The sequence below is a fragment of the Palaemon carinicauda genome, chromosome 4 (genome assembly GCF_036898095.1).
Source record: "Palaemon carinicauda isolate YSFRI2023 chromosome 4, ASM3689809v2, whole genome shotgun sequence".
NCBI classification, from domain to species: Eukaryota; Metazoa; Arthropoda; class Malacostraca; order Decapoda; family Palaemonidae; genus Palaemon; species Palaemon carinicauda.
In genome coordinates, this window is record NC_090728.1 from 188,177,484 (window position 1) to 188,205,192 (window position 27,709).

Below are 27,709 nucleotides of genomic sequence, written 5' to 3' on the forward strand. Positions count from 1 at the left end.
AATGCCTCAGACATGTCCTTCCACTCGCGTCTGTTTATGGTGTTTCTATGCCAGCTTAGACCAGAAATTTTATAGTTCGTCAGTCCATTGTCTTCCCTTCCTTCCCTTGCTTGCTTTTGCAATCTTAAGGGACCCATTCTGTTATTCTATGCCAGCTTACACCAGCAAATTATTCTAGTTCGTCAGTCCATCGTCTTCTCTTCCTTCCCCTGCCTCCTTTGCAATCTCTAGGGACCCATTCTATTATTCTATGCCAGCTTATACTAGCCAATTTTCTTAGTCGTCAGTCCATCGTCTTCCCTTTCTTCCCTTGCTTGCTTTTGCAATCTTAAGGGACCCATTATGTTGCTCCATGCCAGCTTACACCAGCAAATTGTTCTAGTTCGTCAGTCCATCGTCTTCCCTTCCTTCCCTTGCTTGCTTTTGCAATCTTAAGGGACACATTGTTACTCTATGCCAGCTTACACCAGCAAATTGTTCTAGTTCGTCAGTCCATCGTCTTCCCTTCCTTCCCTTGCTTGCTTTTGTAATCTTAAGGGACCCATTATGTTGCTCCATGCCAGCTTACACCAGCAAATTATTCTAGTTCGTTAGTCCATCGTCTTCCCTTCCTTCCCTTGCTTGCTTTTGCAATCTTAAGGGACACATTATGTTACTCCATGCCAGCTTACACCAGCAAATTGTTCTAGTTCGTCAGTCCATCGTCTTCCCTTCCTTCCCTTGCTTGCTTTTGCAATCTTAAGGGACCCATTATGTTGCTCCATGCCAGCTTACACCAGAAAATTGTTCTAGTTCGTCAGTCCATCGTCTTCCCTTCCTTCCCTTGCTTGCTTTTGCAATCTTAAGGGACACATTGTTACTCTATGCCAGCTTACACCAGCAAATTATTCTAGTTCGTCAGTCCATCGTCTTCTCTCTCTTCCCCTGCCTCCTTTGCAATCTCTAGGGACCCATTCTGTTATGCTATGCCAGCTTATACTAGCCAATTTTCTTAGTCGTCAGTCCATCGTCTTCTCTCTCTTCCCCTGCCTCCTTTGCAATCTCTAGGGACCCATTCTATTATTCTATGCCAGCTTATACTAGCCAATTTTCTTAGTCGTCAGTCCATCGTCTTCTCTCTCTTCCCCTGCCTCCTTTGCAATCTCTAGGGACCCATTCTATTATTCTATGCCAGCTTATACTAGCCAATTTTCTTAGTCGTCAGTCCGTCGTCTTCTCTCTCTTCCCCTGCCTCCTTTGCAATCTCTAGGGACCCATTCTGTTATGCTATGCCAGCTTATACTAGCCAATTTTCTTTGTCGTCAGTCCATCGTCTTCTCTCTTTTCCCCTGCCTCCTTTGCAATCTCTAGGGACCCATTCTGTTATGCTATGCCAGCTTATACTAGCCAATTTTCTTTGTCGTCAGTCCATCGTCTTCTCTCTCTTCCCCTGCCTCCTTTGCAATCTCTAGGGACCCATTCTGTTATGCTATGCCAGCTTATACTAGCCAATTTTCTTTGTCGTCAGTCCGTCGTCTTCTCTCTCTTCCCCTGCCTCCTTTGCAATCTCTAGGGACCCATTCTGTTATGCTATGCCAGCTTATACTAGCCAATTTTCTTTGTCGTCAGTCCGTCGTCTTCTCTCTCTTCCCCTGCCTCCTTTGCAATCTCTAGGGACCCATTCTGTTATGCTATGCCAGCTTATACTAGCCAATTTTCTTTGTCGTCAGTCCATCGTCTTCTCTCTTTTCCCCTGCCTCCTTTGCAATCTCTAGGGACCCATTCTATTATTCTATGCCAGCTTATACTAGCCAATTTTCTTTGTCGTCAGTCCATCGTCTTCTCTCTTTTCCCCTGCCTCCTTTGCAATCTCTAGGGACCCATTCTATTATTCTATGCCAGCTTATACTAGCCAATTTTCTTTGTCGTCAGTCCATCGTCTTCTCTCTTTTCCCCTGCCTCCTTTGCAATCTCTAGGGACCCATTCTATTATTCTATGCCAGCTTATACTAGCCAATTTTCTTTGTCGTCAGTCCATCGTCTTCTCTCTTTTCCCCTGCCTCCTTTGCAATCTCTAGGGACCCATTCTATTATTCTATGCCAGCTTATACTAGCCAATTTTCTTAGTCGTCAGTCCATCGTCTTCTCTCTCTTCCCCTGCCTCCTTTGCAATCTCTAGGGACCCATTCTATTATTCTATGCCAGCTTATACTAGCCAATTTTCTTAGTCGTCAGTCCATCGTCTTCTCTCTTTTCCCCTGCCTCCTTTGCAATCTCTAGGGACCCATTCTATTATTCTATGCCAGCTTATACTAGCCAATTTTCTTTGTCGTCAGTCCATCGTCTTCTCTCTTTTCCCCTGCCTCCTTTGCAATCTCTAGGGACCCATTCTATTATTCTATGCCAGCTTATACTAGCCAATTTTCTTAGTCGTCAGTCCATCGTCTTCTCTCTCTTCCCCTGCCTCCTTTGCAATCTCTAGGGACCCATTCTATTATTCTATGCCAGCTTATACTAGCCAATTTTCTTAGTCGTCAGTCCATCGTCTTCTCTCTTTTCCCCTGCCTCCTTTGCAATCTCTAGGGACCCATTCTATTATTCTATGCCAGCTTATACTAGCCAATTTTCTTTGTCGTCAGTCCATCGTCTTCTCTCTTTTCCCCTGCCTCCTTTGCAATCTCTAGGGACCCATTCTATTATTCTATGCCAGCTTATACTAGCCAATTTTCTTTGTCGTCAGTCCATCGTCTTCTCTCTTTTCCCCTGCCTCCTTTGCAATCTCTAGGGACCCATTCTATTATTCTATGCCAGCTTATACTAGCCAATTTTCTTTGTCGTCAGTCCATCGTCTTCTCTCTTTTCCCCTGCCTCCTTTGCAATCTCTAGGGACCCATTCTATTATTCTATGCCAGCTTATACTAGCCAATTTTCTTAGTCGTCAGTCCATCGTCTTCCCTTCCTTCCCTTGCTTGCTTTTGCAATCTTAAGGGACCCATTATGTTGCTCCATGCCAGCTTACACCAGCAAATTATTCTAGTTCGTCAGTCCATCGTCTTCTCTCTCTTCCCCTGCCTCCTTTGCAATCTCTAGGGACCCATTCTATTATTCTATGCCAGCTTATACTAGCCAATTTTCTTAGTCGTCAGTCCATCGTCTTCTCTCTCTTCCCCTGCCTCCTTTGCAATCTCTAGGGACCCATTCTATTATTCTATGCCAGCTTATACTAGCCAATTTTCTTAGTCGTCAGTCCATCGTCTTCTCTCTCTTCCCCTGCCTCCTTTGCAATCTCTAGGGACCCATTCTTTTATTCTATGCCAGCTTATACTAGCCAATTTTCTTAGTCGTCAGTCCATCGTCTTCTCTCTCTTCCCCTGCCTCCTTTGCAATCTCTAGGGACCCATTCTATTATTCTATGCCAGCTTATACTAGCCAATTTTCTTTGTCGTCAGTCCATCGTCTTCTCTCTCTTCCCCTGCCTCCTTTGCAATCTCTAGGGACCCATTCTTTTATTCTATGCCAGCTTATACTAGCCAATTTTCTTAGTCGTCAGTCCATCGTCTTCTCTCTCTTCCCCTGCCTCCTTTGCAATCTCTAGGGACCCATTCTATTATTCTATGCCAGCTTATACTAGCCAATTTTCTTTGTCGTCAGTCCATCGTCTTCTCTCTCTTCCCCTGCCTCCTTTGCAATCTCTAGGGACCCATTCTTTTATTCTATGCCAGCTTATACTAGCCAATTTTCTTAGTCGTCAGTCCATCGTCTTCTCTCTCTTCCCCTGCCTCCTTTGCAATCTCTAGGGACCCATTCTATTATTCTATGCCAGCTTATACTAGCCAATTTTCTTTGTCGTCAGTCCATCGTCTTCTCTCTCTTCCCCTGCCTCCTTTGCAATCTCTAGGGACCCATTCTTTTATTCTATGCCAGCTTATACTAGCCAATTTTCTTAGTCGTCAGTCCATCGTCTTCTCTCTCTTCCCCTGCCTCCTTTGCAATCTCTAGGGACCCATTCTATTATTCTATGCCAGCTTATACTAGCCAATTTTCTTTGTCGTCAGTCCATCGTCTTCTCTCTCTTCCCCTGCCTCCTTTGCAATCTCTAGGGACCCATTCTTTTATTCTATGCCAGCTTATACTAGCCAATTTTCTTAGTCGTCAGTCCATCGTCTTCTCTCTCTTCCCCTGCCTCCTTTGCAATCTCTAGGGACCCATTCTATTATTCTATGCCAGCTTATACTAGCCAATTTTCTTTGTCGTCAGTCCATCGTCTTCTCTCTCTTCCCCTGCCTCCTTTGCAATCTCTAGGGACCCATTCTTTTATTCTATGCCAGCTTATACTAGCCAATTTTCTTAGTCGTCAGTCCATCGTCTTCTCTCTCTTCCCCTGCCTCCTTTGCAATCTCTAGGGACCCATTCTATTATTCTATGCCAGCTTATACTAGCCAATTTTCTTAGTCGTCAGTCCATCGTCTTCTCTCTCTTCCCCTGCCTCCTTTGCAATCTCTAGGGACCCATTCTATTATTCTATGCCAGCTTATACTAGCCAATTTTCTTTGTCGTCAGTCCATCGTCTTCTCTCTCTTCCCCTGCCTCCTTTGCAATCTCTAGGGACCCATTCTGTTATTCTATGCCAGCTTATACTAGCCAATTTTCTTAGTCGTCAGTCCATCGTCTTCTCTCTCTTCCCCTGCCTCCTTTGCAATCTCTAGGGACCCATTCTATTATTCTATGCCAGCTTATACTAGCCAATTTTCTTTGTCGTCAGTCCATCGTCTTCTCTCTCTTCCCCTGCCTCCTTTGCAATCTCTAGGGACCCATTCTATTATTCTATGCCAGCTTATACTAGCCAATTTTCTTTGTCGTCAGTCCATCGTCTTCTCTCTCTTCCCCTGCCTCCTTTGCAATCTCTAGGGACCCATTCTATTATTCTATGCCAGCTTATACTAGCCAATTTTCTTAGTCGTCAGTCCATCGTCTTCTCTCTCTTCCCCTGCCTCCTTTGCAATCTCTAGGGACCCATTCTATTATTCTATGCCAGCTTATACTAGCCAATTTTCTTTGTCGTCAGTCCATCGTCTTCTCTCTCTTCCCCTGCCTCCTTTGCAATCTCTAGGGACCCATTCTTTTATTCTATGCCAGCTTATACTAGCCAATTTTCTTAGTCGTCAGTCCATCGTCTTCTCTCTCTTCCCCTGCCTCCTTTGCAATCTCTAGGGACCCATTCTATTATTCTATGCCAGCTTATACTAGCCAATTTTATTTGTCGTCAGTCCATCGTCTTCTCTCTCTTCCCCTGCCTCCTTTGCAATCTCTAGGGACCCATTCTTTTATTCTATGCCAGCTTATACTAGCCAATTTTCTTAGTCGTCAGTCCATCGTCTTCCCTTCCTTCCCTTGCTTGCTTTTGCAATCTTAAGGGACCCATTATGTTGCTCCATGCCAGCTTACACCAGCAAATTATTCTAGTTCGTCAGTCCATCGTCTTCTCTCTCTTCCCCTGCCTCCTTTGCAATCTCTAGGGACCCATTCTATTATTCTATGCCAGCTTATACTAGCCAATTTTCTTAGTCGTCAGTCCATCGTCTTCTCTCTCTTCCCCTGCCTCCTTTGCAATCTCTAGGGACCCATTCTATTATTCTATGCCAGCTTATACTAGCCAATTTTCTTAGTCGTCAGTCCATCGTCTTCTCTCTCTTCCCCTGCCTCCTTTGCAATCTCTAGGGACCCATTCTATTATTCTATGCCAGCTTATACTAGCCAATTTTCTTTGTCGTCAGTCCATCGTCTTCTCTCTCTTCCCCTGCCTCCTTTGCAATCTCTAGGGACCCATTCTATTATTCTATGCCAGCTTATACTAGCCAATTTTCTTTGTCGTCAGTCCATCGTCTTCTCTCTTTTCCCCTGCCTCCTTTGCAATCTCTAGGGACCCATTCTATTATTCTATGCCAGCTTATACTAGCCAATTTTCTTTGTCGTCAGTCCATCGTCTTCCCTTCCTTCCCTTGCTTGCTTTTGCAATCTTAAGGGACCCATTATGTTGCTCCATGCCAGCTTACACCAGCAAATTATTCTAGTTCGTCAGTCCATCGTCTTCTCTCTCTTCCCCTGCCTCCTTTGCAATCTCTAGGGACCCATTCTGTTATGCTATGCCAGCTTATACTAGCCAATTTTCTTTGTCGTCAGTCCATCGTCTTCCCTTCCTTCCCTTGCTTGCTTTTGCAATCTTAAGGGACCCATTATGTTGCTCCATGCCAGCTTACACCAGCAAATTATTCTAGTTCGTCAGTCCATCGTCTTCTCTCTCTTCCCCTGCCTCCTTTGCAATCTCTAGGGACCCATTCTATTATTCTATGCCAGCTTATACTAGCCAATTTTCTTTGTCGTCAGTCCATCGTCTTCTCTCTCTTCCCCTGCCTCCTTTGCAATCTCTAGGGACCCATTCTATTATTCTATGCCAGCTTATACTAGCCAATTTTCTTAGTCGTCAGTCCATCGTCTTCTCTCTCTTCCCCTGCCTCCTTTGCAATCTCTAGGGACCCATTCTATTATTCTATGCCAGCTTATACTAGCCAATTTTCTTTGTCGTCAGTCCATCGTCTTCTCTCTCTTCCCCTGCCTCCTTTGCAATCTCTAGGGACCCATTCTTTTATTCTATGCCAGCTTATACTAGCCAATTTTCTTAGTCGTCAGTCCATCGTCTTCTCTCTCTTCCCCTGCCTCCTTTGCAATCTCTAGGGACCCATTCTATTATTCTATGCCAGCTTATACTAGCCAATTTTCTTTGTCGTCAGTCCATCGTCTTCTCTCTCTTCCCCTGCCTCCTTTGCAATCTCTAGGGACCCATTCTTTTATTCTATGCCAGCTTATACTAGCCAATTTTCTTAGTCGTCAGTCCATCGTCTTCTCTCTCTTCCCCTGCCTCCTTTGCAATCTCTAGGGACCCATTCTATTATTCTATGCCAGCTTATACTAGCCAATTTTCTTTGTCGTCAGTCCATCGTCTTCTCTCTCTTCCCCTGCCTCCTTTGCAATCTCTAGGGACCCATTCTTTTATTCTATGCCAGCTTATACTAGCCAATTTTCTTAGTCGTCAGTCCATCGTCTTCTCTCTCTTCCCCTGCCTCCTTTGCAATCTCTAGGGACCCATTCTATTATTCTATGCCAGCTTATACTAGCCAATTTTCTTTGTCGTCAGTCCATCGTCTTCTCTCTCTTCCCCTGCCTCCTTTGCAATCTCTAGGGACCCATTCTTTTATTCTATGCCAGCTTATACTAGCCAATTTTCTTAGTCGTCAGTCCATCGTCTTCTCTCTCTTCCCCTGCCTCCTTTGCAATCTCTAGGGACCCATTCTATTATTCTATGCCAGCTTATACTAGCCAATTTTCTTTGTCGTCAGTCCATCGTCTTCTCTCTCTTCCCCTGCCTCCTTTGCAATCTCTAGGGACCCATTCTTTTATTCTATGCCAGCTTATACTAGCCAATTTTCTTAGTCGTCAGTCCATCGTCTTCTCTCTCTTCCCCTGCCTCCTTTGCAATCTCTAGGGACCCATTCTATTATTCTATGCCAGCTTATACTAGCCAATTTTCTTTGTCGTCAGTCCATCGTCTTCTCTCTCTTCCCCTGCCTCCTTTGCAATCTCTAGGGACCCATTCTATTATTCTATGCCAGCTTATACTAGCCAATTTTCTTAGTCGTCAGTCCATCGTCTTCTCTCTCTTCCCCTGCCTCCTTTGCAATCTCTAGGGACCCATTCTATTATTCTATGCCAGCTTATACTAGCCAATTTTCTTTGTCGTCAGTCCATCGTCTTCTCTCTCTTCCCCTGCCTCCTTTGCAATCTCTAGGGACCCATTCTTTTATTCTATGCCAGCTTATACTAGCCAATTTTCTTAGTCGTCAGTCCATCGTCTTCTCTCTCTTCCCCTGCCTCCTTTGCAATCTCTAGGGACCCATTCTATTATTCTATGCCAGCTTATACTAGCCAATTTTCTTTGTCGTCAGTCCATCGTCTTCTCTCTCTTCCCCTGCCTCCTTTGCAATCTCTAGGGACCCATTCTTTTATTCTATGCCAGCTTATACTAGCCAATTTTCTTAGTCGTCAGTCCATCGTCTTCTCTCTCTTCCCCTGCCTCCTTTGCAATCTCTAGGGACCCATTCTATTATTCTATGCCAGCTTATACTAGCCAATTTTCTTAGTCGTCAGTCCATCGTCTTCTCTCTCTTCCCCTGCCTCCTTTGCAATCTCTAGGGACCCATTCTGTTATGCTATGCCAGCTTATACTAGCCAATTTTCTTTGTCGTCAGTCCATCGTCTTCTCTCTCTTCCCCTGCCTCCTTTGCAATCTCTAGGGACCCATTCTGTTATGCTATGCCAGCTTATACTAGCCAATTTTCTTTGTCGTCAGTCCATCGTCTTCTCTCTCTTCCCCTGCCTCCTTTGCAATCTCTAGGGACCCATTCTGTTATGCTATGCCAGCTTATACTAGCCAATTTTCTTTGTCGTCAGTCCATCGTCTTCTCTCTCTTCCCCTGCCTCCTTTGCAATCTCTAGGGACCCATTCTGTTATGCTATGCCAGCTTATACTAGCCAATTTTCTTTGTCGTCAGTCCATCGTCTTCTCTCTCTTCCCCTGCCTCCTTTGCAATCTCTAGGGACCCATTCTATTATTCTATGCCAGCTTATACTAGCCAATTTTCTTTGTCGTCAGTCCATCGTCTTCTCTCTTTTCCCCTGCCTCCTTTGCAATCTCTAGGGACCCATTCTATTATTCTATGCCAGCTTATACTAGCCAATTTTCTTTGTCGTCAATCCATCGTCTTCCCTTCCTTCCCTTGCTTGCTTTTGCAATCTTAAGGGACCCATTATGTTGCTCCATGCCAGCTTACACCAGCAAATTATTCTAGTTCGTCAGTCCATCGTCTTCTCTTCCTTCCCCTGCCTCCTTTGCAATCTCTAGGGACCCATTCTCTTATTCTATGCCAGCTTATACTAGCCAATTTTCTTAGTCGTCAGTCCATCGTCTTCTCTCTCTTCCCCTGCCTCCTTTGCAATCTCTAGGGACCCATTCTGTTATGCTATGCCAGTTTATACTAGCCAATTTTCTTTGTCGTCAGTCCATCGTCTTCTCTCTCTTCCCCTGCCTCCTTTGCAATCTCCAGGGACCCATTCTATTATTCTATGCCAGCTTATACTAGCCAATTTTCTTTGTCGTCAGTCCATCGTCTTCTCTCTTTTCCCCTGCCTCCTTTGCAATCTCTAGGGACCCATTCTATTATTCTATGCCAGCTTATACTAGCCAATTTTCTTTGTCGTCAGTCCATCGTCTTCTCTCTTTTCCCCTGCCTCCTTTGCAATCTCTAGGGACCCATTCTATTATTCTATGCCAGCTTATACTAGCCAATTTTCTTTGTCGTCAGTCCATCGTCTTCTCTCTTTTCCCCTGCCTCCTTTGCAATCTCTAGGGACCCATTCTATTATTCTATGCCAGCTTATACTAGCCAATTTTCTTTGTCGTCAGTCCATCGTCTTCCCTTCCTTCCCTTGCTTGCTTTTGCAATCTTAAGGGACCCATTATGTTGCTCCATGCCAGCTTACACCAGCAAATTATTCTAGTTCGTCAGTCCATCGTCTTCTCTTCCTTCCCCTGCCTCCTTTGCAATCTCTAGGGACCCATTCTTTTATTCTATGCCAGCTTATACTAGCCAATTTTCTTAGTCGTCAGTCCATCGTCTTCTCTCTCTTCCCCTGCCTCCTATGCAATCTCTAGGGACCCATTCTGTTATGCTATGCCAGCTTATACTAGCCAATTTTCTTAGTCGTCAGTCCATCGTCTTCTCTCTCTTCCCCTGCCTCCTTTGCAATCTCTAGGGACCCATTCTGTTATTCTATGCCAGCTTATACTAGCCAATTTTCTTTGTCGTCAGTCCATCGTCTTCTCTCTCTTCCCCTGCCTCCTTTGCAATCTCTAGGGACCCATTCTATTATTCTATGCCAGCTTATACTAGCCAATTTTCTTAGTCGTCAGTCCATCGTCTTCTCTCTCTTCCCCTGCCTCCTTTGCAATCTCTAGGGACCCATTCTGTTATTCTATGCCAGCTTATACTAGCCAATTTTCTTTGTCGTCAGTCCATCGTCTTCTCTCTCTTCCCCTGCCTCCTTTGCAATCTCTAGGGACCCATTCTATTATTCTATGCCAGCTTATACTAGCCAATTTTCTTAGTCGTCAGTCCATCGTCTTCTCTCTCTTCCCCTGCCTCCTTTGCAATCTCTAGGGACCCATTCTGTTATTCTATGCCAGCTTATACTAGCCAATTTTCTTTGTCGTCAGTCCATCGTCTTCTCTCTCTTCCCCTGCCTCCTTTGCAATCTCTAGGGACCCATTCTATTATTCTATGCCAGCTTATACTAGCCAATTTTCTTAGTCGTCAGTCCATCGTCTTCTCTCTCTTCCCCTGCCTCCTTTGCAATCTCTAGGGACCCATTCTGTTATTCTATGCCAGCTTATACTAGCCAATTTTCTTTGTCGTCAGTCCATCGTCTTCTCTCTCTTCCCCTGCCTCCTTTGCAATCTCTAGGGACCCATTCTATTATTCTATGCCAGCTTATACTAGCCAATTTTCTTAGTCGTCAGTCCATCGTCTTCTCTCTCTTCCCCTGCCTCCTTTGCAATCTCTAGGGACCCATTCTATTATTCTATGCCAGCTTATACTAGCCAATTTTCTTAGTCGTCAGTCCATCGTCTTCTCTCTCTTCCCCTGCCTCCTTTGCAATCTCTAGGGACCCATTCTATTATTCTATGCCAGCTTATACTAGCCAATTTTCTTAGTCGTCAGTCCATCGTCTTCTCTTCCTTCCCCTGCCTCCTTTGCAATCTCTAGGGACCCATTCTATTATTCTATGCCAGCTTATACTAGCCAATTTTCTTAGTCGTCAGTCCATCGTCTTCCCTTCCTTCCCTTGCTTGCTTTTGCAATCTTAAGGGACCCATTATGTTGCTCCATGCCAGCTTACACCAGCAAATTATTTTAGTTCGTCAGTCCATCGTCTTCTCTTCCTTCCCCTGCCTCCTTTGCAATCTCTAGGGACCCATTCTATTATTCTATGCCAGCTTATACTAGCCAATTTTCTTAGTCGTCAGTCCATCGTCTTCCCTTCCTTCCCTTGCTTGCTTTTGCAATCTTAAGGGACCCATTATGTTGCTCCATGCCAGCTTACACCAGCAAATTATTCTAGTTCGTCAGTCCATCGTCTTCTCTTCCTTCCCCTGCCTCCTTTGCAATCTCTAGGTACCCATTCTTTTATTCTATGCCAGCTTATACTAGCCAATTTTCTTAGTCGTCAGTCCATCGTCTTCTCTTCCTTCCCCTGCTTCTTTTACAATCTCTAGGGACCCATTCTATTATTCTTAATGTCCATCTATTATCTGTGAATATAATAAGTATGCAAATTAGAAAGAAGAAAGGAGTTAAATACTATTATTATCTTCATGATAGAATGGTCATAACGGGATAAAATGCTGTAAACATTTGAAATGGAATTTTAAATAATATTCATAGTTAGCAGCCTTGAAAATATTTTTATTTGAATAAACATTATAGTGACTAATATTAAAAGGACGTAGGCAAGTTGAATTAGTAGAATAGGATACGTAGGACCATTATAATTTAGAAGGAAATAAAAGACCATCCTGCTTAGTTTAAGGATTCAAGGACACTGTCCAGCTAGACTGGCCACCTGACCTTCCTCTGACGTTATCCGGATAGAGGCTTGATGTTCGTGAAAGGGGAGATTACTTATTTAGTTCTTTCCCTTGACCCTCCCTTGACCTTTGACCTCATCCCAATAGGTAAGATGTCTTGATATGAAATTTTCTTTCTATGGTTTTTTATGAGAGGCCGATGGATTCGGGTATCTATCTTTGATGAATACTTTGAGGATACCGCGCACCGCTTGACGCGTCAGGTGTACTGTAGGCATTCTTGAGGGACTGCAAACTGAGCTAGGGGGTTCACACCAGGCTAACAGTCCCAGGATATCTTAAAAAAGAAACACTGGGCTGTATTTTGGATTTTGTGAACCCCATACGCATTCTAGTTAAGGCTGGATATGGGATTCCCCAAGGCCAGACACAAGGACCCACAAAAAACACAGGTCGGGGTTGCATAGCTAAGGCATTGCTAACCCGTGCGTGTTGTACTAAACGGGCCTGGTCAGTGGGGGTAGAAAGACGGCCTTGGTTGTACCCAGGGTTAAGGTTTTACCCCTGACATTTATGGAGTTTGAGGCTCCGTGGGAGCGTTTCTAACATCCGGAATCCGACGAGATGTAGTATTTCGTAAGCCTAAAAAGGGATTTTTTTTTTTTTTTATCGTAGTTCCGTGTTCTTTGTTCACTAGACAATATAAAATGCTTGCTTTGTGATATACGATATGTAACCCGGATCATATCTATGAATTGTGGTGCATACCGAATATATTTTTTTTATTTATTTATTTACTGGGCCAAAACGTTTGGTTACCTTTAAGAAATAAGTGTAAGACTCCACTGAACATACAGAACAATAATTATCCCCTGTAGATCGGAAGAAAACAGTAGAAAATACATTATTGTATAGACTCTGTACCATGGGCTTCCACTGTCTTTGGTTAGAGTTCTCTTGCTTTAGGGTACACTCGGGCACGCTATTCTCTCTTGTTTATCTTCCTCTTATTTTTTATAGTTTTTATAGTTTATATATGATAGATCTAATTGAATGCTGTTAATTATCTTAGAATATTTAGATTTAATTGTTATTAATTATCTTTTAGTTTTTTTATTTCCTTGTTTCCTTTCTTCACTGGGCTGTTTTTCCCTGTTGGAGCCCTTGGACATATAGCATCCTGTTTTTCCAACTAGGGTCGTAGCTTAGCTAGTAATAATAATAATAATAGACTTTGATTAAAGACACAAATAGAGAGTATACAAAGGTCCTATACTGCTAGAATAGAAGAAGTTAAGGATTTTGAGTACTGGGAAAGGCTGCAATTTTTAAAACTTTATAGTCTAGAAAGGAGAAGAGAACGCTACATGATAATACAAGCATGGAAGCAAATCGAAGGAATTACTGAAAACATCATGGAGCTAAAAATATCAGAAAGAGCAAGCCGAGGTAGATTAATAGTGCCAAAAAACTATACTAGGAAAATTAAGGAAGGCGCACAGGACATTAATCCACTTCGCACCAGCATCGATAATGCAGCAAATATTTAATGCGCTGCCAGATCATCTAAGAAACATATCAGGAGTGAGCGTAGATGTGTTTAAGAATAAGCTCGACAAATACCTAAGATGCATCCCAGACCGGAAGATGCAAAATACACCGGAAGATGCATTAACAACTCTCTGGTGGATATACGAGGTACCTCACACTGAGGGACCTTGGGGAACCCAAACAAAAAATAAGGCAATAAGGATAAGGCTCTCTCTCTCTCTCTCTCTCTCTCTCTCTCTCTCAGACCATCCAAGACTGGAAGATGCAAAATACACCGGAAGATGCATTAACAACTCTCTGGTGGATATACGAGGTACCTCACACTGAGGGACCTTGGGGAACCCAAACAAAAAATAAGGCAATAAGGATAAGGCTCTCTCTCTCTCTCTCTCTCTCTCTCTCTCTCTCTCAGACCATCCAAGACTGGAAGATGCAAAATACACCGGAAGATGCATTAACAACTCTCTGGTGGATATACGAGGTACCTCACACTGAGGGACCTTGGGGAACCCAAACAAAAAATAAGGCAATAAGGATAAGGCTCTCTCTCTCTCTCTCTCTCTCTCTCTCTCTCTCTCTCAGACCATCCAAGACTGGAAGATGCAAAATACACCGGAAGATGCATTAACAACTCTCTGGTGGATATACGAGGTACCTCACACTGAGGGACCTTGGGGAACCCAAACAAAAAATAAGGCAATAAGGATAAGGCTCTCTCTCTCTCTCTCTCTCTCTCTCTCTCTCTCTCTCAGACCATCCAAGACTGGAAGATGCAAAATACACCGGAAGATGCATTAACAACTCTCTGGTGGATATACGAGGTACCTCACACTGAGGGACCTTGGGGAACCCAAACAAAAAATAAGGCAATAAGGATAAGGCTCTCTCTCTCTCTCTCTCTCTCTCTCTCTCTCAGACCATCCAAGACTGGAAGATGCAAAATACACCGGAAGATGCATTAACAACTCTCTGGTGGATATACGAGGTACCTCACACTGAGGGACCTTGGGGAACCCAAAAAAAAAATAAGGCAATAAGGATAAGGCTCTCTCTCTCTCTCTCTCTCTCTCTCTCTCTCTCTCAGACCATCCAAGACTGGAAGATGCAAAATACACCGGAAGATGCATTAACAACTCTCTGGTGGATATACGAGGTACCTCACACTGAGGGACCTTGGGGAACCCAAACAAAAAATAAGGCAATAAGGATAAGGCTCTCTCTCTCTCTCTCTCTCTCTCTCTCTCTCTCTCAGACCATCCATGACTGGAAGATGCAAAATACACCGGAAGATGCATTAACAACTCTCTGGTGGATATACGAGGTACCTCACACTGAGGGACCTTGGGGAACCCAAACAAAAAATAAGGCAATAAGGATAAGGCTCTCTCTCTCTCTCTCTCTCTCTCTCTCTCTCTCTCAGACCATCCAAGACTGGAAGATGCAAAATACACCGGAAGATGCATTAACAACTCTCTGGTGGATATACGAGGTACCTCACACTGAGGGACCTTGGGGAACCCAAACAAAAAATAAGGCAATAAGGATAAGGCTCTCTCTCTCTCTCTCTCTCTCTCTCTCTCTCTCTCTCTCAGACCATCCAAGACTGGAAGATGCAAAATACACCGGAAGATGCATTAACAACTCTCTGGTGGATATACGAGGTACCTCACACTGAGGGACCTTGGGGAACCCAAACAAAAAATAAGGCAATAAGGATAAGGCTCTCTCTCTCTCTCTCTCTCTCTCTCTCTCTCTCTCAGACCATCCAAGACTGGAAGATGCAAAATACACCGGAAGATGCATTAACAACTCTCTGGTGGATATACGAGGTACCTCACACTGAGGGACCTTGGGGAACCCAAACAAAAAATAAGGCAATAAGGATAAGGCTCTCTCTCTCTCTCTCTCTCTCTCTCTCTCTCTCTCCAGACCATCCAAGACTGGAAGATGCAAAATACACCGGAAGATGCATTAACAACTCTCTGGTGGATATACGAGGTACCTCACACTGAGGGACCTTGGGGAACCCAAACAAAAAATAAGGCAATAAGGATAAGGCTCTCTCTCTCTCTCTCTCTCTCTCTCTCTCTCTCTCAGACCATCCAAGACTGGAAGATGCAAAATACACCGGAAGATGCATTAACAACTCTCTGGTGGATATACGAGGTACCTCACACTGAGGGACCTTGGGGAACCCAAACAAAAAATAAGGCAATAAGGATAAGGCTCTCTCTCTCTCTCTCTCTCTCTCTCTCTCTCTCAGATCATCCAAGACTGGAAGATGCAAAATACACCGGAAGATGCATTAACAACTCTCTGGTGGATATACGAGGTACCTCACACTGAGGGACCTTGGGGAACCCAAACAAAAAATAAGGCAATAAGGATAAGGCTCTCTCTCTCTCTCTCTCTCTCTCTCTCTCTCTCTCAGACCATCCAAGACTGGAAGATGCAAAATACACCGGAAGATGCATTAACAACTCTCTGGTGGATATACGAGGTACCTCACACCGAGGGACCTTGGGGAACCCAAACAAAAAATAAGGCAATAAGGATAAGGCTCTCTCTCTCTCTCTCTCTCTCTCTCTCTCTCAGACCATCCAAGACTGGAAGATGCAAAATACACCGGAAGATGCATTAACAACTCTCTGGTGGATATACGAGGTACCTCACACTGAGGGACCTTGGGGAACCCAAACAAAAAATAAGGCAATAAGGATAAGGCTCTCTCTCTCTCTCTCTCTCTCTCTCTCTCTCTCTCTCTCAGACCATCCAAGACTGGAAGATGCAAAATACACCGGAAGATGCATTAACAACTCTCTGGTGGATATACGAGGTACCTCACACTGAGGGACCTTGGGGAACCCAAACAAAAAATAAGGCAATAAGGATAAGGCTCTCTCTCTCTCTCTCTCTCTCTCTCTCTCTCAGACCATCCAAGACTGGAAGATGCAAAATACACCGGAAGATGCATTAACAACTCTCTGGTGGATATACGAGGTACCTCACACTGAGGGACCTTGGGGAACCCAAACAAAAAATAAGGCAATAAGGATAAGGCTCTCTCTCTCTCTCTCTCTCTCTCTCTCTCTCTCAGACCATCCAAGACTGGAAGATGCAAAATACACCGGAAGATGCATTAACAACTCTCTGGTGGATATACGAGGTACCTCACACTGAGGGACCTTGGGGAACCCAAACATAGAATAAGGCAATAAGGATAAGATTCTCTCTCTCTCTCTCTCTCTCTCTCTCTCTCTCATATATATATATATATATATATGAAAATATACCATCTAGTTTAAAGATTCGGTTATGGAGAATCCTCATCATATGCCCTCTGTATGTATATATATATATATATATATGGATACAGTATATATATATATATATATATATTTTATATATATATATATATATACACATATATGTATATATACAGTATATACTGTATCCCTATGTATATATATATAAATATATATATATGTATATATATATATATGTATATACACTTACACATATACCGTACATAAAAAGTATACCTTATGTACAATGTATATATGTCTGTATACTGTATGTATAAATATAAACATCACATACATATAAATTTATTAGTGCATCTACACTAGCTGGTATTTGAACCTATGTCACATATATTTGGTACAGCGATGTCTGTGATTTATCTATACATTAATCTTATATAAGAATTAATGAAACAACATATTGTTTATGTAGCAGTTCATATCTTCGTGAAAGAAATGCTTCAAGACTTATTGGCGTGTAGTTCATTAAATTTTACTAAGAAAGAGATCACATTTTGGGAAAGGGTCAATTAGTAATTTTTTCAGGAGAGGTTTTCTAATATATTTTTTAGGAGCGAAGGTTCTAAATACCACTTGTTCTTTAGATTAACAAGTAAAAAATTTATTTTAGTGGTATATAGCTCTAAAAGGACCACATCTTCAGACTGAATTCCAAAGAGGGCGTGTTTAATGAGATATACCTTTATACTAATAGATTAACGAAGAAAAGAGGTTTATATTTGGTATCAGAATCTTAAAAGAAAAGAGAGAGAGAGAGAGAGAGAGAGAGAGAGAGAGAGAGAGAGAGAGTGAGTGAGTTACAAGGATGACAAGGAGTTACAAGGATTTGGATGTCTCAAAGACTTTTTAGTCCATCCGTGAAGACTCAATTTTCTCTTTGGTAGAGCGATGTAGTTTAAGCATTTAGAGAGTTCTTATGATCTTGTCTAACTTATTCTTGAACTTGTTTACTGTATTACTGTTTACTACATCCCCTGGAAGTATATTGAGAGAGAGAGAGAGAGAGAGAGAGAGAGAGAGAGAGAGAGTGAGTATGTATATATGTATGTATTAGCATCTTGTTTGATTGATAACTAGGGTAAAATGACTTGCTGCTTATCCTGAAACTTAATGGATTATTACACTCCCTTTAACCTTCTGCAAATCCATTTATTATTGTAGATAGCCTTATCTAATCACATACACATAAAATGAAATGCATTATTTATTCTTTCCTATTAATATTACAGTTCTGGAACCTTTGAAAAATGTTGTTAAAAGATGAACATTTCGAGCTATTGAATTCCCATAAGGAAATTCGAGATTATTTCGTTCTCTCCATATTTGATATTTGGGATTCCATTGCTACATTGCTCTTGCAATGTTGGAGGCCCCTAAATCTCACGCTCGCGGTCCTTGTAAAGTGCTAACTCAGCAATGAAGATAATCAAGGTCATTGCAATTGCCAGAGTGAGGATCAGAAAGGCCCCTTGCAGGTTTGAAATAGTCAGAGGCCTTTCCTTGGCCGAACTTGTCTGGCCAGAAACCTGCTGCTGGTCGGAGTTGTCCTCCATGATGTCGTTGTACCATTTGTTCACCAGCCCCGCTTCTACCAGTCTCTGGATCCCCGCGTCGAATTTTCCCTTCCAGGGCGTGTTCTTACTGACGAAGAAAGCCAGGGCGCCGGGGTAGATCTGTTCCTTCAGGACGTAGGTTTTCCCTCTTGTTTTCGCGTTGGCTTGCAGGAGGTTTCTGTTGATAATTTAGTTTTGTTTGTAAATATTCGTGGTGTTTATGAACGTTTTCTTGGATGTTTATTATTTTAATATTAATCTAGCATGGCAATGGCTTTGAGATTGCTTTGAAATGTTGATTATTAACCGTCCTGCTTTGCTTGCAAACCAAGTATTAATAACTATTACTTTTCGGTTACTGTTTAGTGGATAGCTTTCAATAAATATCTACAGATTGATAGATACTTCTTAGAATGGTTATTACTTGATTCAGCTTTGATATTGGTAAGAATCACATGTTTTATAGTTTTAGTGGTTTTCTTGCTAATGAAAATAAAGACAAAATTCGGCCTATGAACAGAATCGAATTTTTGTGGGTGAATCTGGATCCTGTTTATAAAGATTTTGGATCTGCGTGCTCAGGAAATTTAAGTATTTTGATTATTATTACTTGATAAGCTACAACCCTAGTTGGAAAAGCAGGATGCTATAAGCCCAGAAACCCCAACAGGGAAAATAGCGCAGTGGGGAAAAGAAACAATGAAAAATAAAATATTTTAAGAACAGTATCATTAAAATAAATTTTATATCTATAAACTATAAAAACTTTAACAAGAAATTGGATAGAATAGTATGCTCGAGTGTACCCTCAAGCAAGAATACTCTACCCCAAGAGAGTAGGAGACCATAGCACAGAGGCTATGACACCACCCAAGACTAGAGAACAATGGTTTGATTTTGAAGTGTCCTAAAATATCAAACGTGGTTTTACTGTAAACATTAGCTATATAACTCTAATAGCTATAGTCAGGCCTTCTCCATCATGACGCTCAATACTACACAGTATTCTAGAAGTTTTATTCCAGCTGTGACCAAGCTGTGGAATGATCTTCCTAATCGGGTAGATGCTTATGTATATGTATTATTATTATTATTATTACTATCCAAGCTACAACCCTAATTGGAAAAGCAAGATGCTATAAGCCCAGGGGCTCCAACAGGGAAAAATAGCCCAGTGAGGAAAGGAAATAAATAACTGAAGAGAACAAATTAACAATAAATCATTCTAAAAAAAGTAATGTCAAAAGAGATATGTCAAATATAAACTATTAACAACGTCAAAAACAAATATGTCATATATAAACTATAAAAAGACTCATGTCCACCTGGTCAACAAAAAAAAAAATTTGCTCCAACTTTGAACTTTTGAAGTTCTACTGATTCAACAACCCGATTAGGAAGATCATTCCACAACTTGGTAACAGCTGGAATAAAACTTCTAGAGTACTGCGTAGTATTGAGTCTTATGATGGAGAAGGCCTGGCTATTAGAATTAACTGCCTGCCTAGTATTACGAACAGGATAGAATTGTCCAGGGAGATCTGAATGTAAAGGATGGTCAGAGTTATGAAAAATCTTATGCAACATGCATAATGAACTAATTGAACGACGGTGCCAGAGATTAATATCTAGATCAGGAATAAGAAATTTAATAGACCGTAAGTTTCTGTCCAACAAATTAAGATGAGAATCAGCAGCTGAAGACCAGACAGGAGAACAATACTCAAAACAAGGTAGAATAAAAGAATTAAAACACTTCTTCAGAATAGATTGATCACCGAATATCTTAAAAGGCTTTCTCAATAAGCCAATTTTTTGTGCAATTGAAGAAGACACAGACCTTATATGTTTCTCTATCAATATTTACTTTTTATCATTTTTCTTGATGATGATATTTTAGTTGTATTATTGCCCGAAGAGGAGATCTCCATATAGGCTTGGATAAAGTCTTTTTTTTGTAAATATTCTGTATGTAAATATTTGTTTGTCCAATAAACATTATTATTATTATTATTAATATTATTATTATTATTATTATTATTATTAGTTGAATCAGTAGAACTTCAAATGTTTTTATGTTGAACAGGGTGACATAAGTCTTTTTATAGTCTATATGGTAATTATCTGTTTTAATGTTGTTAATGTTTTTAAAAATATTTTATTCTAATTGCTCATTACTTATAGAGTTTATTCATTTCCTTGTTTCCTTTTCTCACTGGGCTATTTTTCCCCTGTTGGACCCCTTGGGCTTATAGCATCTTGATTTTTCTAACTAGGGTTGTAACTTGGCTAGTAATTATAATAATAATAATAATAATAATAATAATAATAATAATAATAATAATAATAATAATAGAAGACAGATTTCCTTATCAGTTCTTCTTAAATTATTGGAGTTTAAACTGTAAATATCACTAATGTTTGCCAAAAAAAAAAAAAAAAAAAAAAAAAAAAACACTTCTTTTAAGACGTTTTAGAACAAAGAGCCTTTGTAGTTCGGCTTAACAGGCCTGGTGTATAATTTCAAAAGTTATGACTGAAAAAAACCACATTTTGAAAGGAAATCAAACTCAGGAATGCCACCTAACTTGTTCCTCACATAACCTAATCTATGAGCCGTATCATCACCGACTTACCTACTGGGAGGGGGCTACGCTCCCCGCGACCCCTCTTAGATTGTCGTATTCTTAGATTCTTAGCTTATTATTATTATTATTATTATTATTATTATTATTAGCCAAGCTACAACCCTAGTTGGAAAAGCAAGATGCTATAAGCCCAAGGGCTCCAACAGGGAAAAACAGCCCTAAAACTAAGTCTCAATCTTGTGTTTACTTTCCAAGTGACTTCACTCCTGGCAAGGTAACCCTATATCATGATATTTCGTAATGCATAAAACTAGTTTCATATGAAGAGACTCTTTAGCTATGGTAAGCAGCTCTTCTAGGAGAAGGACACTCCAAAGTCAAACCATTGTTCTCTAGTCTTGGGTAGTTCCATAGCCTCTGTACCATGGTCTTCCACTGCCTTGGGTTCGAATTCTCTTTCTTGATGGTACACTAGGGAACTATTATATCTTATTTCTCTTCCTCTTGTTTTGTTAAAGTTTTTATAGCTTATATGGGAAATATTTATTTTAATGTTGTTGCTGTTCTTAAAATATTTTATTTTTCTTTGTTTCCTTTCCTCACTGGGCCATTTTCCTTGTTGGAGCCTCTGGGCTTATAGCATCCTGCTTTTGCAACTAGGGCTGTAGCTTAGTAAGTAATAATAATAATAATAATAATAATAATAATAATAATAATAATAATAATAACAACTTCCCCATAAAGAAAATTTATTTGACAAGTAATAAAAATCGTTTACATATTACCCCAATGAACTACATTCACCCCTAAAACAACAATTGTCGTTTAATTTTTAATTAATTTTTTAAAAATTGATTAAAAAATTAATTAAAAATTAAACGTCCTCTCCTTTTAACGTTCACCTTCATTTTATGTTGTTATTAATCCTTTGAGGTAAGAAGTCTGCAGAACTAACCTGAGGTAAGAATAAGTTTCAGTGATAGAGTGTGTGCCCTCAAGGAGGAGGTCTATCAGCTGATTGTAGCTGATGTCGTCATCATTGGGGTTGTTTGGAACTAGATCCATTCTGTCGCCCAGGGCTTTCAGGTACTCATCCTGCGAGGTGGATAATGCTTCTGGCACGAATTCACCGTAGTCCACCATGCTGACCCTGAGTAAGGCACACATAGAAAGAAAATACTTTATTCCTGTGTCCAATTGCTTATAGATTTTGGAGAAAAGGTTCAGTAGGTTAATACAGTATGTATGTATGTATGTATGTATTATTATTATTATTATTATTATTATTATTATTATTATTATTACTACTACTACTAGCTAAGCTACAACCCTGGATGGGAAATAAGATGCCATAAGCCCAAGGGCTCCAATAGGGGTGTGTGTGTGTGTATATATATATATATATATATATATATATATATATATATATATATATATATATATATATATATATTATATATGCATACATATACATACACATACAAACATACACACACACATTAACTCCTTTCTGAGTGATGTACTTTATCCAAAATGTTACAGAATCATCCTTGGGTCAAACCCTAATATATACCAGGTTTGGTCAAAATTGGTACAGTAGTTTTGTATAATGTTCACAAATAAGAAATTAACATTGCAATTATTTTCCAAGTACTGCTGCGTACTTATACTTTCTTGTGCCTTATCCAAAATGTTACAGAATTATCTTATTTCATACCCAAATGTCTACCAAGTTTGGTCTAAATCGGTACATTAGTTTTTTTGTGTGAAGTTGCTCACAAACAAACAATTAAATAAACTAACAGACAGGTGTGGATACATACCATTCGTAAAATCTCCAAGATAAATGATAGTACATTGTTCAGTGGTTACTTTCCTCATGGTAAGGGTAGAAGAGACGCTTTAGCTATAGTATGCATCTCTTTTAGGAGAAGGACACTTCAAAATCAAACCATTATTCTCCAGTCTTGGGTAGTGACATAGCCTCCTTACCATGGTCATCTACTGTCTTGGTGTAGAGTTCTACTGAGGGTACACTCGGACACACTATTCTACCTTATTTCTCTTGCTCTTTTTATTTTTCATTTTTTTTAGTTTATACATGAAAGATTTGTTTGAATGTTACTGTTCTTAAAATATTTTATTTTAATTGTCCATTACTTCTATTGTAAATTGTTTGTTTCCTTTCCTCAGTGGGCTATTTTTCCCTGCAGGAGCCCTTGCGCTTATAGCATCCTGGTTTTCCAACTAGGGTTGTAGCTTAGCTATTATTATTATTATTATTATTATTATTATTATTATTACTTGCTAAGCTACAACCCTAGTTGGAAAAGCAGGATGCTATAAGCCCAGAGGCCCCAACAAGGAAAATAGCCCAGTGAGGAAAGGAAACAAAGAAAAATAAAATTTTTTAAGAGTAACAACATTAAAATAAATATATACTATATAAACTATAAAAACTTTAACAAAACAAGAGGAAGGGAAATGAGATAGAATAGTGTGGCCCTAGTGTAACCTCAAGCAAGAGAACTCTAACCCAAGACAGTGGAAGACCATGGTACATAGGTTATGGCACTACCCAGGACTAGAGAACAATGGTTTGATTTTGGAGTGTCCTTCTCCTAGAAGAGCTACTTTCCATAGCTAAAGAGTCTCTTCTACCCTTACCTAGAGGAAAGTGGCCACTAAATCATGACAGTGGTTAATCCCTTGGGTGAAGAAGAATTATTTGGTAATCTCAGTGTTGTCAGGTGTATGAGGATAGACGAGAATATGTAAAGAACAGGCCAAGAACCCTTGGTACTTTTGGAACATCTCCCATACAAACCTGAATATGTAAAGAACAGGCCAGGAACCCTTGGTACTTTTGGAACATCTCCCATACAAACTTGAATATGTAATGAACAGGCCAGGAAACCTTGGTACTTTTGGAACACCTCCCATACAAACCTGAATATGTAAAGAACAGGCCAGGAACCCTTGGTACTCTTGGAACATCTCCCATACAAACCTGAATATGTAAAGAACAGGCCAGGAACCCTTGGTACTCTTGGAACATCTCCCATACAAACCTGAATATGTAAAGAACAGGCCAGGAACCCTTGGTACTCTTGGAACATCTCCCATACAAACCTGAATATGTAATGAACAGGCCAGGAACCCTTGGTACTCTTGGAACATCTCCCATACAAACCTGAATATGTAAAGAACAGGCCAGGAACCCTTGGTACTCTTGGAACATCTCCCATACAATCCTGAATATGTAAAGAACAGGCCAGGAACCCTTGGTACTCTTGGAACATCTCCCATACAAACCTGAATATGTAAAGAACAGGCCAGCAACCCTTGGTACTCTTGGAACATCTCCCATACAAACCTGAATATGTAAAGAACAGGCCAGCAACTCTTGGTACTTTTGGAACATCTCCCATACAAACCTGAATATGTAAAGAACAGGTCAGGAACCCTTGGTACTTTTGGAACATCTCCCATACAAACCTGAATATGTAAAGAACAGGTCAGGAACCCTTGGTACTCTTGGAACATCTCCCATACAAACCTGAATATGTAATGAACAGGCCAGGAACCCTTGGTACTTTTGGAACATCTCCCATACAAACCTGAATATGTAAAGAACAGGCCAGGAACCCTTGGTACTCTTGGAACATCTCCCATACAAACCTGAATATGTAAAGAACAGGCCAGGAACCCTTGGTACTCTTGGAACATCTCCCATACAATCCTGAATATGTAAAGAACAGGCCAGCAACCCTTGGTACTCTTGGAACATCTCCCATACAAACCTGAATATGTAAAGAACAGGCCAGCAACCCTTGGTACTCTTGGAACATCTCCCATACAAACCTGAATATGTAAAGAACAGGCCAGGAACCCTTGGTACTCTTGGAACATCTCCCATACAAACCTGAATATGTAAAGAACAGGCCAGCAACCCTTGGTACTCTTGGAACATCTCCCATAAAAACCTGAATATGTAAAGAACAGGCCAGCAACCCTTGGTACTTTTGGAACATCTCCCATACAAACCTGAATATGTAAAGAACAGGCCAGGAACCCTTGGTACTCTTGGAACATCTCCCATACAAACCTGAATATGTAATGAACAGGCCAGGAACCCTTGGTACTTTTGGAACATCTCCCATACAAACCTGAATATGTAAAGAACAGGCCAGGAACCCTTGGTACTCTTGGAACATCTCCCATACAAACCTGAATATGTAAAGAACAGGCCAGGAACCCTTGGTACTCTTGGAACATCTCCCATACAATCCTGAATATGTAAAGAACAGGCCAGCAACCCTTGGTACTCTTGGAACATCTCCCATACAAACCTGAATATGTAAAGAACAGGCCAGCAACCCTTGGTACTCTTGGAACATCTCCCATACAAACCTGAATATGTAAAGAACAGGCCAGGAACCCTTGGTACTCTTGGAACATCTCCCATACAAACCTGAATATGTAAAGAACAGGCCAGCAACCCTTGGTACTCTTGGAACATCTCCCATAAAAACCTGAATATGTAAAGAACAGGCCAGCAACCCTTGGTACTTTTGGAACATCTCCCATACAAACCTGAATATGTAAAGAACAGGCCAGGAACCCTTGGTACTCTTGGAACATCTCCCATACAAACCTGAATATGTAAAGAACAGGTCAGGAACCCTTGGTACTTTTGGAACATCTCCCATACAAACCTGAATATGTAAAGAACAGGTCAGGAACCCTTGGTACTCTTGGAACATCTCCCATACAAACCTGAATATGTAATGAACAGGCCAGCAACCCTTGGTACTTTTGGAACATCTCCCATACAAACCTGAATATGTAAAGAACAGGCCAGCAACCCTTGGTACTTTTGGAACATCTCCCATACAAACCTGAATATGTAAAGAACAGGTCAGGAACCCTTGGTACTCTTGGAACATCTCCCATACAAACCTGAATATGTAAAGAACAGGCCAGCAACCCTTGGTACTTTTGGAACATCTCCCATACAAACCTGAATATGTAAAGAACAGGTCAGGAACCCTTGGTACTTTTGGAACATCTCCCATACAAACCTGAATATGTAAAGAACAGGCCAGGAACCCTTGGTACTCTTGGAACATCTCCCATACAAACCTGAATATGTAATGAACAGGCCAGCAACCCTTGGTACTTTTGGAACATCTCCCATACAAACCTGAATATGTAAAGAACAGGTCAGGAACCCTTGGTACTTTTGGAACATCTCCCATACAAACCTGAATATGTAAAGAACAGGCCAAGAACCCTTGGTACCTTTGGAACATCTCCCATACAAACCTGAATATGTAAAGAACAGGCCAAGAACCCTTGGTACCTTTGGAACATCGCCCATACAAACCTGAAGTCACTTTGTGCCAGGCCTTTGATGGTGGTGACTCGGGGCGGGAAATCTGGAACTGTCAGGACGGCGATGAGATTTGAAGTGTAGCTAACGACCAAGATCAGTCCTCCCACCCACCAGGAAGCCAGGGTGAGACGCACGACATTGCTTGGCGGGGCTTGGATCGGCTGTCTTAACAAACTCTTGAAAGAAGAAGAGAGGAGATTGTTTAATGCATTGATCAAATGACAAACTAAGAGTTTGGAGTTCGACCTCTTTTTTTTTCCAATTTACTTAGTCGTTTTTTCTTATGTAGATTCTCAACTCTTTTGTCCAGTATTGTATTTTCTTATAATTGGAAATTCCAATTTAATTGTTTTGAATTGCTTATTTTATTTTTTAAGAAAAAAATGGACAAATGATGTTACTTTACTTTACGATAAGGGCTGTTTTTCCGATCGTATGCAGCCTTACCTTAAAGAGGGCAAGTATCATGCAGGTGAAATTTTTGATATTTTGAAATACAATTTATATGTATTTGCAAAGCTACAACCCTATTTGGAAAAGCAGAATGCTTTAAGCCAGGGGCTCCAACAGGGAATATAGCCCAGTGAGGAAAGGAAATAAGGAAAAACTACAAGAGAACTATCAGAACAATAATCATATTAAAATAAATATTTCATATATAAACTATAAAAAATGGAAAATAACTAGAGGATAAAAACCTCAAAATAACAATAAGAAGCGAAACAAGATAGAATAGTGTGCCTGAGTGTACCCTCTGTTGGCATTACCCCAAAGATGGTCAAAGCCGCATTTCCAAGGGAACCCTTAAGCTGAGGATCTGCCAATCCAGTCAGTAAATAGAGCGTCGGCGTGATCCCAATCACTGCAGCAATGACGCTGGTCCAGACCCAGTTTGTGAAAGGGTACCAGAGACTCATCCACTTGGGTAGAGGCTGGGGTATGAGAAGGGCAAAACCAAATCCCTCGTAAAAGTAAGGAGCTGTATGATCGAAATCCTTAACCCGTCCTTCGACCACAGTGAAGTAATTGATTGTAATATTCTTGGCACCACTGAAGACCTCCCCAAGTAGGCCATTCCACGTGCCGTTGACCAGCTCTCCCCAGCTGTTGTCTGCAGACCGAGCTGTGGTCGTGAATGAAAAGTTGAGCCACGTTCCTAAGGCATTGAGGATTCGGATGTTGGTGCCATCTACCATGCCAGAGTGGTCTTCAAACACTAAAGGATAATCGTCGTAATCAGATGATACGTGTAGAACCTCACCTTCAAGCGTCTCGAACCTGTCTGGAAACAAATCACTTTTGGCTGGAAACACGGAAGCATTCCAGGATCCTAAAGCGATTTTGTTTTTCTTGGCGAATGGTGATAAAGTGTACACAATTGGAATAGCTTCATTGTCTTTTGGGTAATGGACTTCCAATAAAGCTAGGGCTGTTACTTGCTGTATTTTTGGAGACTTCAATAACGGGCTGCTATTCCAGGAAGCATTGACATTTACAATGAGTAGAATTTCAGGCATCCAGGAGTTGGTGCTTTCATCCAGCCACTGGGGATACATTCCAGTCAACAAAACAATTGCATACCGACCTTTAAACGCAAGAGATGGAGATAAGTATTCATG

General features: G+C 41.1%; 1 protein-coding gene and 1 long non-coding RNA gene across 2 annotated transcripts in view; one reads left to right on the forward strand and one right to left on the reverse strand.

Moving 5' to 3' along the window:
• Window positions 1-27,709, forward strand: part of LOC137640290 (uncharacterized) — a 79,133-nt gene that overhangs the window by 17,959 nt on the left and 33,465 nt on the right. The window lies entirely within an intron of this gene.
• Window positions 17,925-27,709, reverse strand: part of LOC137638985 (probable glutamate receptor) — a 10,076-nt gene continuing 291 nt past the window's right edge. The window contains exons 1-4 of the mRNA XM_068371315.1: window positions 26,858-27,709; window positions 26,082-26,266; window positions 21,648-21,842; window positions 17,925-18,282 (exon numbers count right to left, since the gene is read on the reverse strand). The exon at window positions 26,858-27,709 is cut by the window's right edge and continues 291 nt beyond it. Of these exons, the coding sequence (XP_068227416.1) occupies window positions 17,925-18,282; window positions 21,648-21,842; window positions 26,082-26,266; window positions 26,858-27,709 (1,590 nt within the window). The remainder of the gene's footprint in view (window positions 18,283-21,647; window positions 21,843-26,081; window positions 26,267-26,857) is intronic.